At 38.0% G+C, this 17,360-nt stretch overlaps 1 protein-coding gene across 1 annotated transcript in view; it reads left to right on the top strand.

The window, feature by feature from the left end:
* Positions 1-15,611, top strand: part of SNX9 (sorting nexin 9) — a 43,371-nt gene extending 27,760 nt beyond the window's left edge. The window contains exons 11-17 of the mRNA XM_005420110.2: positions 97-200; positions 2,919-2,996; positions 8,074-8,150; positions 9,117-9,206; positions 10,600-10,714; positions 12,145-12,236; positions 13,566-15,611. Of these exons, the coding sequence (XP_005420167.1) occupies positions 97-200; positions 2,919-2,996; positions 8,074-8,150; positions 9,117-9,206; positions 10,600-10,714; positions 12,145-12,236; positions 13,566-13,613 (604 nt within the window). The 3' untranslated portion in view covers positions 13,614-15,611. The remainder of the gene's footprint in view (positions 1-96; positions 201-2,918; positions 2,997-8,073; positions 8,151-9,116; positions 9,207-10,599; positions 10,715-12,144; positions 12,237-13,565) is intronic.
* The last annotated feature ends 1,749 nt before the right edge of the window (positions 15,612-17,360 follow it).

The following is a 17,360-nucleotide window of genomic DNA, read 5'->3' as shown; positions in this document are numbered from 1 at the left end:
GAGTTGACATTGCTTAACATTTCAGTATGGTGTTTAAAGTTAGCATTATGCATGTATTAAAGTGCTTTTTGTTTTTGCTTCTTCAAAATGCCACAGAGAACAGAAGTGTGATGCAGTGGGTAGGTTCACCAAAGCAATGGATGATGGAGTTAAAGAGCTGCTGACAGTGGGACAAGAGCACTGGAAGAGGTGTACAGGGCGTAAGTGTCCTTCTGAACTCAGCACTCATTTCTGTGGTGCTTTTCTCTCTTCTTTTTTTTAATGTGTGTAATTCAAGACACATCTTTAAAGAAACTCCTAAATTATCATGGGAGTTGTACGGCATTCTGGCTATTTTCAGTCTAAGAGTATAAATTGCGCAAGTTTTTTGTTAGTGTGCTTGATATGGGGCTTTTTGTTGGGTTGTGTGGGGTTTTTTTCTTTATCTCAGAGATATCTGTTCCCTGCCCATAGGTTTAAAAATACTTAAAGGTAAATAATTCTAGTAATGCAGCTAAAGCCCTTGTTAGACCTGTTCTCATATATTGGTCATTTATTTGAATTTTAGTGACATGGGCAAAACAGACCTGTTTATTTGATGAAATCATATTTTCAAATAATTGCATCTTATTAATCCCTTATTTAGGATCCTTGCATGCTAGGAGGAGTGATTTAAAGATGAAATGAGTTTAAGAGAAAAAGAAAAGAAAAACCAACTTGATTCTAACTTAATCTTTAGCCCAATTCTTTTTTTTTTCCTATCTTGTCTCTTCCTTCCCACAGATATTTAGGGTTGCAGAACTTCACACCAAGTCCCTATGACTCTGCCTGGGCTCTAATTTCCTAGTCCACAGCAGTGTTCAGTGTTTGTGGCCACCACAAGGCAGCTATTGAAAGGAAGCAGGTACTACAGCTGAGGATCATAATAAGAAACACTTCAGGGCAGGCTGTAGTGTCTGGCAACCATAGACCTATCACATAAATCTCCTTGAATCACCTGAATTTTTTTATACTCCTTTAAACTCCCACAAAAAACCCCAAAGCATTTTCCCCAGAACTTGAAGTATATCTCTCCTGAGTTATGTTTTTGCCTCTTCCTAATCAAACACTACAGCTGAATATTTGGGGCTGAGTAGAGAGGATGGGAAGTGTAGAAGCTCCATCCCTTGTGGAAGTGATTACATTAGACTTTAGTATCTATAGGATGTTAACTTTAAATTATTTACATTTCTCAACTTTGAATGAAAGGGTTTCCTTTTACACACCACTGACCCTCCTGCTGGACAAAAATAGTCTAACACATGACAGAGCTCTAACATGGTACAGATCTTGCTTCACTAGCAAATTATACTGAGGGGAAAGTGGAGAACAGGGGAAGGAATAAGGTTCCTCAGATGAGACTAGAAAAACAGCATTGCTTTCCATGTACAGAAGCAATGATGAAACCAAGGGCTGGCTGTGACTTGTGCTTACACTAGAAATTCAGTATTTTTTGAACTGCCAAAGTCTTCCTGAACTTACAACACTAGTGCTTTAGATACCAAATGACTCTTCTAATACTTACAACTATTAATTAGTTAGCATACATGCAGCAATACAGTAGTGATTGTGTTTTTTAAAATCTTAAAATTTTAAGGTTTTTTTTAACTTTTAATTTTCCAGACATTCATACTGAATTAAAAAAAAAAAGACCAGTAAACTGGAACATGCAAAATTTCGGTAGTTTCTTAGGTTTTAAGTTCCCTGTCAGCTCTAGACTTGACTGTTAATCATAAGTATTTTTGGCACTTCCTGAGCAATACTTACATGCCTTCCATTCAGTGAGATTTAAAATAACTGACAGTGGAAACTTCTTAAATACAGGTGAGAATAAACCAAAGATTCTTCACTAAAGTTTCCACTGGAGATTCAGTATCAGTGTAATGGCTGATAACAGAACTCTAGTACTCTAAATTGTACTCATAGTGTAAGACAGACCAGTTATCATAAATACTCTGACTTCTGGAGAAGAGCTTGATCAAAGAGAATCAATAAAATTAGGCAGTTGGGGTAGGAGGTTGGTTTGGGGGGTTTGTGGTAGATTTTTATACTACACAAAGGTGTTCTTCTGTAAAAATCAGATACTGTGGGATGCTAGAACAGCTAAAAACCTTCTATATTGCCTGAGCCGTGTACCCCCTGAATACAAATATTTGATAAAACCCATACCTACTTGGGGTTTTTTTTCTGCTAGCATAGGCAGCACATAAAAAATTGCTTTTGCTTTTCAGATTGCTTTTTAGGCCTCTGGAGTGATGTTGTTCAAAGTGTTAATAATGAATGCACTCATAAATCACAGCTGATTGATGTAATTATGATGGAGTAATTTATGCATGCATGTTCAATAAATAGATTGTAAAAACCAATTTTATTATTCAGATACTTGCATAAATTTTATATCTAGATAATCTTGGTTTTAGTGCCTTTAAATATAAAATTCATTATTTGTGGAGAGTTTAGGTATTATGGGTCTGTATAACCATCTCCTCTCTTAAAATATTAATGAGACCTATTCTTCATATCACACTGGAGCACTTCCCCCTCTTCTTCCCCCATGAGGGGGAGGGGGAAAAAAATCTCACTGTGTGCATGGGAGGATTGAGCTAGAAATGCAATGAGATTTCATTTTTTTTTAAATAGCATTCACACACTGTTTCCCCAACTGTTTGTACCTTTCAAGAATCCAGATTGCAATTGCTTTATCCAGTTTTGGAGCATGTGTAGCAGGGGAGGGGGTAAAGAATAGGATTGTAAATGTGTCACTAGAGAAAATGTAAAACCTAGTTGGTTTTGACATCTGCTTCATCAAGTTTTGGAAATGCTGCAGATTTAGTCTCACTTACCCATGTCGGTTTTTTGCTTTTGTTTCCCCTCTTTTCCTATCCTTTTCCCACTTTCAGCACTACCCAAGGAATACCAGAAGATAGGAAAAGCATTGCAGAGCCTGGCACTGGTCTTCAGCACTAGTGGATACCAAGGTACTTCTATAGCTTCATTTGTACTTTGCTTAAAAAGAGGTATTTAATTATATCATGCTACATTTCTTTTTCTGAAGATCTTAATGCTTTCCTCTTTGAGGTTTAGATGTCAGACAGGGTTCTATAACCTTTCTTTTGTGTATGTTACGGGGTTTTATGTTCTAGTCTGCAATCTTGTCTTCTCTCGCTGTATAATCTTGTGGTGGGTTGATGGTGGTGAAAGAGTTTAGTTTGATCTCTTAGTATATAATCTGGTCACTGACCTAACTGACCAAACATGCTGGAGCATTTTTGTGATATCAAGGGAAAGCAGAGAAAAATGAAAACAGCTGTCACAGAACTGTTGTGTGACTTCATGATACAACAACTCCACACCTTGATGGAAGACTTACCACAATGTTTAATAATCCATTATGTGGGCTGGCTACTGTAGCCTTCTCTTGTCCTTCACCTTTGCTTCTCCTTCAAGAGTCCTAAAAAGAGCCTGTCGTGGTAGGTATGAGGGAAGGAAAAGGAGGGCATCAATTGCTCGAAGTTTTCCTCAAATGTCATCTTTAGACCAAACTTAAAATATGTTAAGCTCTACTGATGTTTTCCAGACAACTGGAAAATATTTCCTCATAGATAGAGGGTGCCTGTTGAGTCAGTTTTCCCTGAGATTCTCCTTTCAAAGGTGTTTGAGGTTTTGGTTTTTTTTCTTTTTGTACTTGATAGCAAAATTACTGTGTTCTAAAACCTTAAATGCTATAGCATAGAAGCTTCCTGAAATGTTTCCTTAGAAACAATTTTAGAAATTTTAATTGACCAGTACTTACTCTGACTAGTCATCTATGTCTTGCTTTATCTTAAAACATTTTGCCCCATAAATGATGTACGAAAATGCAACCTTCTGAAACACAGATTCTCTGCTGCTGGAAGTATTGGAAACAGGCATTGTCCCCATAGCTTTTTCTCATCTGTGTCCTGTACTGCAAGAGGATGACTGCTTAGTTAGAACTGAGCATACATATTGCTTAAAAGTCACTTTTGGATGTGAGAATGAAATAGGGAATTTGCATGGTTATGTATTCTTAGCATGGGTTAGAAAAGCGTAAATCCCGCCTGGATAAAATCCGTAGCAAGAAGTCTTGAGAAAGAACTGAAAATTGCTTGGGTTCTAGCACATTCTTTTTCAGGGAAAACTGTATGTCATAAAGTTAGGATACAAAATTGCAGATCAGCCTTAGAAAGGAAAGCTTTGATTTGATTTCTAGCATCTTTGATTGGTATGAAAAAATTGATCCCATGATAGTTTGGGAACAAGGCAAGCATGCCTGTCTTTGCGTTTTGCCCAGTCATAGCTGGTTGCACCTGTATCTTGTTGAGAAAAGTACCCTTCCTACAGATGCCTTTGCCTTGATTCCATGTTTTGCTCTTTTCAATAACTTGTACCCTTGTATTATTTCCAAATTAATAATATATGGGATTCTTTGTTTTTTAATTTGAGTTCCCAAGAAGAGAGAGCAAGTAAGATGTAGATGTGGCTTTAAATGGCTTCATCACTGCTTCTCTCACTCTGTCCTGCCTGCTGCTCATATATGGATTCACCTGATCATTCCATCTGGTGCAGGTCTATGGATTAAGCAGAGTCTCTGCAAGAGATGTAAGCACCTGGATTTAAACTGATAGGGCACAGCTTTCCAGGTGTCAGTATATAAAAGAGGACACATTACTTCTAATGAAGAAATAGTAGCTAAGCTGAGTATGATGTATGATTTTTCTGGACTGTCAGTAAAGAGGAATGGCTCATTCAGCCATGCTTAAGGACACACAGTTCAGTTTCTGTTGGGAGCTGAATCTCTTCATCCTTTGCTTTTTTTTATTTGGTTGAGTTGGTTTTTTAGATTTCTTGTAATACTAGTGTTCTGAAAGTTTAAGCATATAGGCCACTTATGATTGCAATGACAGAATTGATGACAGAAACATTTCTATATACTGGTAGCTGACTTCTGACATCCTGCATTTACTGCTAGTTGTTCATTTGCATAGTCAGGGTGAGATGTATCTATTGCCTGTACCACTTTCATCAGTGATGCCTGCTTGCTCTGCAAAGCTTTATGTGTAGTGATGTCTTCTGCCTTCTCTTCTGATTTCCAGCCTAAAATATTTAAGATTGCACCAGCCAAGATACACTTGTTAATCTGACTCACTCTAGCTCTTTTTCTCATGCTACAGAATGAGCCTTATCTATTCACTGCCAGCCCCAGTGTGTGTTATGGATCTGTCCCCAGTATTTGCAGAGGCAAGGGTACCTTTAAAACTATTAAGGACACACTGAGAGGTTCTGATTTAACTTGGCTATGGGCTTATGTACTGTCCAGTTGGTTCTAAGAATGTGCACTTTGCAAGCATGATCCTGGTCCAAAAATGCATATTGGACAGTACCAGAACATGCCTGGAAGTGTCCTGCAGCCTGGCAATGTGTTGCCTATGCTACTGTGTTACAGGATACTCTAAGGTTAACACAACCTTAAATAGCATGGCTTCTCTTTTGCGGCACCAAATCTGGAGGAGTCTTTCTCCTATATTAAGAAAATGTGAATGACTGGTATGCCATTCAACCATAGTAAACTCTTCTAATCCTACATCACCCCTCAGGAATTCTGTTAGGCAGTTACACACAAGTTTCGCTATCCTGTCAGCTAGCAACAGGCAAATCCTGCTTTACAAGCTGCTTGTGTGCTGAACTTACCAGTTTGAGGTGTACTTATCAAGAAAAGCTTTGCTGCATTTGCTGCTAGTAAATCAAATTTTGTGATTTTTCCTACTGAATTATAATAAAATGTACTTTGAAAGAAAAGAAAACAAAAATACTTCTTGACAAAAAAAAAATTGTCTGTCCCAGTCAAGACTTGGAATATTAGTTCCCCCAATATGTCTGGATGTATTCCTTCTGAAACGATTATCACTGGCATTTACCAAGCAGTTGAACTGCTAAGAGATGTTCTATTAAACATCTCCAAAAGACTCCTCATAGTTTTACGTCTTTCTTAATCTCCTTGTGACAGTATGAAGACTGTAAATCAATGAAAATACCTGTTTCTCCTTGTGGTTAGGTTGAAGTATCTGTGGAATATTAATTCCATTTTAATGCCCTTTTTATAGCTACCTTCAGTCAATGCTTTTAGGTCCCCTCTGTTTCTTCTGAGGATATATGTACTCAACACTAAACATAATTTTGTTATAAATGTTAGCAATGTTTAGGGCTTTCTGCTACTCCACTGATGAATGAACCCCTGGCATCCTGATGTAGCCTTGCACTGGAACCCAACTCAGCTTTCACAGACTGAGTTAAGAAGGCAATTCCCAGCTTTGCATTGGTTCAGAAGCTGAGAATGCTAAAAATTAAAGATGATTGGTTTTGGGAGGGTTTGTCTAGATCCTTTGATGCTCTGATCTATGAAGGTTCCTTGAGTGAATACAGAAGGGGAGGATTTTGTTGTTCAACTTAAAAGAGGAAGAGTATGTATGTATTTTTTTTTCTTTTTTTTTTTGGTCAGATATGGAGAGTTACCATATTTCATGGCATTATAAAATGAACAGCAAACATCTAGACCAGTGTGGCTTCTGACTCTGAAGCCACACCATGTTTTATCCCAAAATCTAGGAGTCAGTTGCCTAAGCAGCACTTCCTTCAACATTACTTCTGAACAGACAAAAGAATTCTGAAATACTGAAAATACTTAAGCCTTAAGCCTGAAATAATAAAATTAATCACCTTCCAATTTTTTTTATTGTTTTACAAAAAGGTGAAGATATGTAATGTATTGTGTACCTCTTGAGTCTGACAATGGGAATTAGTCTTGGTGGCTTTATTTTTATTTTATCCTAACAGGCCCAAATAGGAGAAAAATAATGATTTGTTTAGCAGTGTTTGTGTTACTGGACTGATTAGTTCTTAGGATTGGTCACTTTGCCTCACAGCTTTTTGACTTTATGAAACCAATCTAATGGAAAGTAGGAATTGATTGATAGAACTGAAGCAACATTCAGTCATTACCTTGTTTCCTTAAGGAGATGCTAAAATGTAGATTAGACCATATGTTGTACTAAAACAAGATACTTTAATGCTCAGATTAATCATTAATGAAATCTATGGTACTTTTCAGTTAAGTCAGTGATTAATATCTGTAGAATAAAATCAAAAAGTTCATAAAAGATTAACCACTGCCTAATATCAAGACATGTCTGAAAGCATAAGAAAAACTCTTTTTTCTTAAACTAAAATTTGATATCTGCAAACTATACCTTCGCCTTTCTACTCTCTACCTCAAATTGCTTTCTGTACTGTTGACTACGTGCTTTGGACAAGCTAACATGGATGGGAAGGTGAAGTTGCATGAAACATACAAGAATGTAAGGCTTGTTTCCATCTTTGTCCCACATAGCCTGTCCTGTTAGTAATACAGTGTTATGAGTGCTTGTGCTGTTGTCTAGCTTAGGATTTATGGTGATGTTTGTATGTTAAGCATAGATTGTAGGGTACTTTGATCTGTTTCATATGAGGATGAAAGTTAGAAACTCTGAAAACCAGTGATTTTTACAGAGCTTGAAAATATTGTCTAAGGGTTCCCTAAAAGATCAGAAGTCTTGTTGTCCAGGAAAAAAGTTACTTGAGCCTCCTTTTGCTTCTCTGACCGTTGAACAGTTATGGTCCAGGACTGTCAGAGAGCTCAGGGGTAGTAGCACATGAGCTTTGTCAGTCCATCTTTTGTAACCCTCCTCATTCTTCCTTCCTTTCCATCCTGGTAGACTTCCTGTTGCCCCATGTGGAGGAATACCTGTGTATTTAAACTGCATAAAATAATTAAATGTGGAAGTAAGTAGTGCTAGTACTGTGGTAGAATGTTAATTTTCTACAAGATCGTTAATTTTCCTCCTTTAATGTTTTAAAAAATTCTTTATTTCTGCTGGTTATAAAAGGATGGCTAGCCATTTATTATTGTAAATAGGCTATTTAATAAATTTGCCTTGAAACAAGGCAAGTTTCTTGTTGTAATTGACCTACTGTAATTTGAACACTGATGTTTACTTCTAGGAGAATCTGATCTCAATGGAGCAATAACAGAAGCAGGAAAAACTTATGAAGAAATTGCCAGTCTTGTAGCAGATCAGGTAGGAGTATTACCAATGCAATGGCATAGTGTGTACAAACACATCACCTATTTGGATTTCTTCTGACTTTCCTTTTTTCCTGTTCGATTAAAATGTAGCTGCTAATGCTATAGACCAATTAAATTGCTATTAACACTTTTAAATGCATTATCATCTTCTTTTCTACTGTGTCAGGTCAGGGGGAATGTGATGAGAGGACATTTCTGTTGGTCAGAAAGCCCACATTCTGGTTTCTTAAATACTAAAATGATTGTTTGGTCTTTAAATGTGTTCATTTTTTGTTGTCTGTGAACTGTCTTCATTACTGATACAAAAGAATGGTATTTAATCAAGGACAGAGTTTCTGCCTTCCCTCTGCATTCCCCAAATGTCTACAGGATCCAGATTTTGCTGTTGCTCCATGTGGGGGAATACCTGTGTACTGAACGTGCTCCATTGTCTTTACATGCTGTTGCCTGCTTCAGTAAAAATCTGGCTTAAATAAACTTTGATTGGTATTCAAGACAGACATTGATGTTTAGCATGTTACGCTTAAAGTCTCCAAAATGGAGATCCTCTTTATCTCAAGGCTGAGTCTGAAATTTCTTAGGACACCTTTCCACTTTGACACCTAAGGAGATGCACCTGTGCATGTACATATTTGTATATGTAATGAGAGACTGCACTGGAAACTCTTCTTGGGTGAAAAGGCAAAACCCCATCACTTCATGAGCTAGTGTTAAATGAAACAAAGAACAGAGGCATCTGCACAATGATGCTCAGTGCCTTACTCTAAAAAGCTTATATTTTTTTAGAAACCCTTTTCATGTATGAAAAACTTGCATAAACAATTAATATTTTGGTTTGGTTTTTCTTGATTGTTTCCTTCCCTTTTTCCCCTTTGCCCTTTCTTGGCATCATAATTTCTTTTCTGTGATGTTAATTTGCCACAGATACTTTTACTGACGCTTATGCTTTGTTTATTAGCCAAAGAAAGATCTTCACTTTTTGATGGAAACAAATCATGAATATAAGGGATTTCTTGGTTGCTTCCCTGACATCATAGCAGCTCATAAGGTATGTGATGAGCCTTTCTTTTTAAGGGCTGGGCAGTGTGGACACAAGCAAAAGGGGTGGTATGGTACCCTGCATGTGTGCAGCGGCCTGGCCCCTGCTGCTGAAACACCAGAAGTTTCCGTGAAACTGGTGTGTTGATTTTTAAAATAAGAAGTACTTAGAGGGAAGGAAAACTAGAATTTCTCTCAATAATATCATGACTTCCTGCCATAGTAGAGCATGGTTTTCTTCAGGCTGACTTCATGTGCCAGTGGGGTGAATAGCAGTAGTGTAAATTTGTAATATTTGAGCCTTATGTGATAGTTGATAATAAAACCATATGAGTATTGTAGGAAAACTTGTGTACACTTGTGTGGCTGGCTTGCTGATATGTGATAAATAATCATGCACTGCATTGAAGTTTCTTTAATATCAAAAACCAGAGATCAGAGCTAAGCTCTAACATTCCTGGGGGAAAAAAAAAAACCAAACAAAATACCAGCAACAAAACCCAGCCATTTTGTTCTCTGTAATACAAAAGCCATGGTGTATAGGTTTGGATATTCTGTTTTGTTTTAGAGTTTTCCTTATGGTCTGCTGCAATGTATTTAAGGAAACTAAATATTGTGAAGTATTAAAACAAGTGCACAAATATGTGAGGTTGGGGTTTTTTTTTGATCACTTGAAGTGTTAAATGTATAGAACAAGAACATCAAGAACATAAGAATATACTTCTAAGAGCAACAAAGAAAAGCATATCAGATATGTGTATTCTTTTTTCAGGATGTTTGCAGTCCTTCATCCCACAGAATCATTGGGGGGCAATACCATAAAAGGAGAAGAAATGTTTTTAAAACTTGAAACATAAGCCTACTGCCAAGAGATATGTAAATAGATTCTCTTGCATGTTGTTTGGCACAAATACATTGTGTAGGGGAGGCATATCTTTTTATGCTCGTTCTCTATGTGACTTGAGGATTTTCCTGAATCAATGGCTATACATTGCATTGAGTTGTAGTCTCTTGAAAAACAGTGTTATGTTGCCTTCTCTTGTAAAATGTGCAAAGATGGTTCTACAAGCTTTTGGATGTCAGTTATGTTAGTTATCTGTAATTTGAAACTTGGTCCATTTGTCTTTTTTGTATATATTCTTGTGTATTACTGCCTGTACCAAACTCAATTTGCTGATGAGTCTGATCATGCCTATGTTTGAAGTCACTTTTTGCAAGGAATCTTGGAATCAATAAAGTGAAATAACAAACTTTGGATGAAAATGTGAGAAGGCAGAATCGATCATTTTGTGTACATATGTGTACTGAATGCAAACTCAAAATGTAGCTAGTGGCATTTTAGATTACTATGAACACCCCTAAGTTGATTACTCTCTTAACCTTTCTGCATTTGGTTTCTACAGGGAGCAATAGAACGAGTGAAGGAAAGTGACAAGTTAGTTGCAACCAGTAAAATAACACCACAAGACAAACAGAACATGGTGAAACGTGTGAGCACCATGGCTTATGCACTACAAGGTAAGCCAAATTTTGAGCTAAATGGCCATGTTGTAGACCTCTGAAGGACTTCTGTTAAGCAGCATACTTTGAAAGAAAATCTTTTGCTACCAGGAATAAAACCTGGGCATGGGTTATTTGTGGGGGCTTTTTTATGACCTGCTTAGATTTTCCGAAATTGCAGTTATTTTGCCTCTCCCTTTTTTTTTTTAATCTCACATTGCTATTGCAAAAGACACATATTTTGAAAATGCAATTTAAAAACACCAAAATAACTTCCCCAGGCTGATTCTTTGATTTGAAAGTAATAATGTCTCAAATTAAAAGCATGCACTCTGGTGCAAGAAGCAGGTCATCATTAGCAGAAGTGGTTTTTCTGACTTTTAGTTTAGTCAGACATAATCCATCTCCCAGCTGAGATTCATGTTCTTTTGGATAAGATCTTTATTTCCTGGATGTTTTTTGAATGATCTTTTTCCTCTTTAGGTTAAAGGTGTTGTAAATATAAGGTGCAGCACACTGCACTAGAAAAACTGGGGAAGTGAGTAGTCAGGGCTCAATCCTGCAGGATATCAAGCCATAAAGTTCATCCTGTTACTGACTTCAATGAGATTACTCATTACTGAGGGGGTTGCATCATTTTTAGATGATTTAAAGACAAGAGTACTCGATATATAATGTGACGAAGTCAGAGCAGCACACAAAATTTATTTTAAAAACAACCTCATCTCCTAAGAAAACTCCTCATCTGCTTCCTCTTAGTCACAGGGACGCAAGAAGATTGTGTTTTATGTGTGGTAATTGTGGAAGAGACCTCTAGGATGACTTTTACAATGTAGCATATTTCTTCTCCCTCCACTGATATCCCAAATTATATTTAAAAACTTCTTTCAGCCATAAGCTGTGATCTGAGATGTAGAAATTGATGTAAGGTGTTACAGATTCAGTAATGCTGTTTCTCAGGTATCTATTGAAACAGCGTAAGTCAAGAAGGAGTCACACACTACTGGTTGTATCTTTTTTGTTGAGCTAAGTATTTACTATAAGCTGTTGGCTTACAATTTGATATCTGTACCCTTGGAAATCTGAATGTCCAAGCCAAAATTTTGTTGGAAAGCCTTCAGGAAGGAACAGTTACCTCAGGAGAAGAAAGTCCTGGTTGTATTTTTTATCGAATCTTTGTGCACCTCATTATTGTAATACAAGAACCTGGCTCTGTCCAGGAAGCACCCAAGTTGGTCTGTAATTGACCCCCTACCAATCTGACAAACAATTCCACTATAACTTGAGTGCTGCAAGTAGAACAGGTTGTGGAAGCATGAGAACAGTCCTCCCCTGCTGGCAGGGCTGGACACTGAGCTTGCTGCAGAGTAACTAACTTGAACTGAGTGAAACTGTTCCTAATTATAAATGGTTCTGTTAAATAATTTGTCTCCTGGGTCTGCTTGCAGCTGAGATGAATCACTTCCACAGTAACCGGATCTATGACTACAACAGCGTCATTCGTCTCTATCTGGAGCAGCAGGCGCAGTTCTATGAAACGGTAAGGACAGGGCTTCAGCACTGCTGGCTTGGCATGAACTGTGCTGCTGCTGTTATAGGAAATGCAGGCTTTAATCCATGCACCCGCAGAGCACATATTTGAAGAATTGTACAAAAAATTGTAAAAGGAATTGTAAAAAAAAACTGAGAACTGAAAGAATGAGTTAAAATATTTTCCTATAGATACTGTCTTATGTACATTGTTGTTACAATTAACCCAGGAGAACTAAGAACCACTGCTCAGAAACCACATTGTTGACAGCTTGACTTTTTTCTTCCCCCCAGTGCTGGTACTAGGATTACAAAGAATTTTAGTTCTCCTATGTGTAGTAAGCAAGGTCTGCTTACAGGCCTTCTGCTGCACTGAACAGAACAATAAAACATTTCAACAAAACTTTCCTCCCATAGGATGGGAGTGAGAAGGGAAGCTTTTGTGATTTAAAGTCTGATGTATACAAGTGTGGGGCAGGAGGGACAGGAAAGTTTGAGGTGACATTAAATATTTTAAATCTGAGCGCTCTCCCTACCACTGTAGTTCTCAGTTGACAATGTTCTCATGCATGTATCCTGTGTGATTTTTCAAAAATAAACCAAGAACAAGCTTTCTAATATGATATGCTGGTAAAACATTTGAGTTTGATTGTGCTGCAGCCTGACTTCTATCACTAAAAGGAGCCTCCTGAGTAACTGGTGCCCCTTCACAGCCATAAAAGCTGCCAGTGGAGCTTCAGAGGCATCTTCAGTGGGTGACAACTATAGGTCCCCCATTAGGTCACTTTGCTTACTTTCCTTGAAACATCTGGTGGGGTTAGGCTTAGGTTGCCCCTTACCATCATTCAGCCTCTTGTCCAGTCTATTTCAATCCTTCTGGTTGCAGCCTCACCAGTTTTCTTCTACCAATGCTCTTTCCCCCAGTACCTGTTCACATATGGGGTCGTGGCTACCATGAGAGCTGTGGGGAGTGCACAGGAGCTCTCTTCTGATGTTTCAGCCTTGCTTCAGCAGGGAAGTGGGTTTCCTGGAAAATCTGGCTTTGTTCCTGTAGCTCTCTGGTGCAGTGCAGTGCTAGACAGGCAGAATAACAGCCCTGCCTACAATGCTTTCTCCAATACAACTGGAGCAGTGAAAGTACCAAATTAACAAGGCAGAAGGTGTATATGTCAGAAGTCTTTATAATGGAATGTTTTGAGAGTCCTGCATACACAAAACCTGCAGTAATGCCTGCAGTTTTTCATCATATGAGGGAACACCTAATGTCTTAGCCTGCAATCATATTCCTGCGCAGTGTAAAGTGACTACATATTAAATGTCTTCTGTTTCTTTGTTTCAGATTGCACAGAAGCTGAGGCAGGCACTCAGCCGCTTTCCTGTGATGTAGAGAATAAGGAGTATTCAACAATACAGAACAACTCCAAAGTGCTTTTCTGATGCGGGGGCAATGCTAATAAAAACTTGTTAGCCTTTGCAAAAAAAAATCCCAAAAAACCCCAAACCAACAAAAATCAGTTTTTAAAAAAGTATTATTTCAAATTTTACTTTATCAGCCTAAATCATACAATAAGGCTCTCCTGTCTTGAAAGCTCTCCCATTTATATCATTATTTAAATAAAAACAGCTGGCTAATGCTGTGAGTTATAGGGATCTAGATTATCAAACTGATATGTTGCCATGGACTTCACAAAGACTTGTCTATCAGATGTTATTCCAAAAACTCTGCATCAACACCAGAGTGACACACTTGTGGCTTTTTTTCTAATGGGAAAGCAGACACACTTAAGAAAATGACCTAATACTCATTATATTCAGTTGAGTTCTCCAGCAATTCAGTAACCAGGAGGAATTATATTCATGTATGTTTCTGGCACATGTTTGTGATATCTCCTGAATGAACGCTTTGTTCTTAAGTTTTGCTTCCCATATGCAGCCATGGCATCCTGCTCCCAGTATGACTTCTGGTAAATATAAATCATTCTTCCCTCTCTTCTTTTTCCTTCTAACTAAATCTTGTTCTTGTGGCACACCACCTCAGAGCTTATGTCAGGCTCACTTTTTCACTATGCACTGTGTAAGAAGACAAACAAGGAACGAGCCATTCAGGAAAGTGTGAAAAACAGTTTTCCATACCAGCACTTTGACACCCCCAATGTTATGCCATAAGGCACTGGTGTTTCTTAGTGCTGTACAGGGCCAGCTTCCCCTCTGACAGTTTGTAGTGTTTCAGCAGAGGGGACAGTGCCACATCTAACCCCAACTAGTAGACATCCCCAAATTCCAGCTAAGCTCAGGTCTTTGTGTAGTAGTATGGTGTGCTATTGGTTCAGGTTAACTTTTTGTTGCCTTCTAATGCAAACTCAAAGGTGACAAAAGTACCGAATAGCATCATTAGTTATTACACAAACTCTGTTCTTTGATCATCATCTTTTATCAAGTGACTCAGTATCCTCTTCCATATTACTGAAATACCATTTGAGGCCTTGGCTTTTCACAGAATCAAACCAAAAAAAGCCACCACCAACTGTGTTCACAATGGGCACCAAGTACAGTAATTCATTTCTTGCCATAGGCAAGCAGGAAAGCCAAAACACAGTTTCTACTAAAATGTGCCTAGAAAATAAATATTTTCATTTAAAAAAACCAACTAAAAAGGCATTTTACCAATAAGCCATTCTAAGTGACGGGTACAGTCTGCCAGTTCAGTAGTTGCCTTACTCTGTTTTGCATTGGTGTTACTTTTCTGTGCTAGAAGGAAAATCTGGGTCTGCCTGAATAACCTGAAACCAAACCAAGCCAGACTAGGCCTAAGTCTAGATGCTTCTTAGTGTCACAAGTTTTGTTCACCTTTTATAAACCTTGTCTTTTTCTCCTCCCAATTTTAGTTTGCTTCCAAAATTCCATAGTGCAGTGTTGTTTGATACAGCCATTTAAATATGTACAAATTGTAAAGAATGTGTATAAATGTTTTACACCAAATGTAAGATCTGCTTGCATGTAGAAGCAGCTTATATAATAAATTGTTACAATGTGTACAGTAAATTCTGAAATCACTTTTTCAAGCCAGCATTTTTTTAGCATTTGTATATTCACTTTTTGGTAATGAAATCTCTTTGTAACAGACTCTTCATTTGGGAGGGGGAAGGGGGTTCTTTTTGCCAATCTTTAAATAGTTCCATATGCACTAAAGTTGAAAGCTCTTTATCTTGAATAGATTGTTTTGGAATCTTAAGTGTAAGCTCTGCATTCCCAGTGCAGGGAAGCTATGACAGTAGCTACTGTGTCAGATGCAACGTTTTGGCAAAAAAAAAACAAAAACAAACTGTTTAAAGATTTCTAGTAAAATGAAGTTAAACTGATAATAAATATTTATGTATATCCACCAGACTATTTTATCTTTTTTTTTTTTAAGATCATTATGTTGGTTTTTAACAGGGTGAATGCAGTATGAGGCACATCCTCCCTGTAGCTTTTCACCAGCTTACACATGGGCCAGCTGAGGAATGAGGAAGCATCCATGTGTCTTCCATAAAGCAGGCATCCCAACTGGATGGTATAATAGTGCTAGTGACTGCAAACCAGCAAAGGCTACGCATATGTTGTAAGCTTTCTTTATTCAGGTCAGTCCAGCTCGTGGCTGATGGAGCCCTCCTGACTGCAAATAAGTAGTAGAGCACAGTGCTACTGTGTGTTCCTGGCTTTGTGCCAGCATGGTGTTGACCCAGAATAGAAATTTGATTGTCTTTGATATTTGTTTTTTAAATTAGACGTGAATAGTGACATAGTTTAATTGCATGAGTTGGGGGTAACAGAAAACATGCACACTAAAGATGTAGTCATAAAATGGAAATAGCAAGTTAGTGCAATGCTTGAGCAGTGCTCTCCTGTGTTTTGTTTGTCATAGCTGAATAATTAGTCTGCAGCATCCACAAGCCTAACTACTGTTTCCTGGCTTATGTTTTCCTTCCAGGGAGAGCCAAACACTGGCATTAGCCCAGTGACTTCATAAAAGACATCAACTGCCCAAGCTCTTGGGTTTACCTTTGTACTTTAATTGCTTATTCCGTTACATCCATTTTTAAAAAATAAAATGTAGCTGTACAGAGAGGAAGGATGCCTGCGTTTCTTGTTTGCAGTCCAACATGGAATTAGACTGCAGCAGCAGACTCTGTTATAGGGTGTGATTTTGGAGGTGTACTGTTGACTGCAATTAGAGAGTTCTTCAATAAGTCCTAATTTTACATGAGTATGGAAATTTTTACACTCCCGAGCAATTCCTGTTTTCTGTGACAAGATAATTGAGAAAGTACTACCATAACGTACACTAGATTCTGTAAATCTGAATTAAATAATACATCAATTTTACTGCTACCAAAATTAGTCTAGTTCAGGCTCTGAGAAGGAATTCAGACTAACAGCCTTGTAAAGAAAACTCTCACAAAGGAAGAGATGCATCTCTTGTGCTGTGGCTGAGTTTGACATACACCAGACACTCTGCCAGTCTGGACTGGCCAAAAGTACTCCCTCCACAGGCTCAGGAAGTGCAATCCAGCAGCAAGGGAAGCATTCACTAGGCAGGTGTCCTGCCCCTGCTGCTTCTGCCTTTTGTAGGGCTTCCCACAAAGACGTGCGCATGCACAGGCTGGTTAGTTGGCAAGGGGCAGGGGGGTCTTTGGTCAGTGTTTTTTTTCATATATTTTCCTATAACTCTTCTGATAAAATTAATGCTAACACCTGAGGTCACCACTTGAGCAGAAAAAAACCTTTTTTCCTGTCTAAACAACCCTAACAAAAGAAACCTTATAGAATTAGAAATATATTGACTGGCTGGTGACCACCCATTCTGTCGTGTGGCAATGTCAGTTACACCCATGCTGTTCTAAAGAACATCTGAGTCACAACTTGGATTAGCTGTTTTTCCCTTTTTTTTCCTCCCATGACTCTTTGCACATGAGTTGTGACTGAGATTTTGCAGTATTTAAGCTGGCTTAATTTCCTTGTCTTATAAAGAATGTGTTTGCCTATTTTTAATCTTCTGGGCCTTTTAATCTTTCCTGATTGGCCAGATTTTCTTAAACTATCCTAAATTTTTTGTGTTCCTTCAGATTCCAGCTAGTATTCTTACTGCCTTCCT

Source organism: Geospiza fortis, unplaced genomic scaffold (assembly GCF_000277835.1).
Source record: "Geospiza fortis unplaced genomic scaffold, GeoFor_1.0 scaffold162, whole genome shotgun sequence".
Lineage (NCBI taxonomy): Eukaryota > Metazoa > Chordata > Aves > Passeriformes > Thraupidae > Geospiza > Geospiza fortis.
This window is presented reverse-complemented; position numbering and strand designations above follow the sequence as displayed.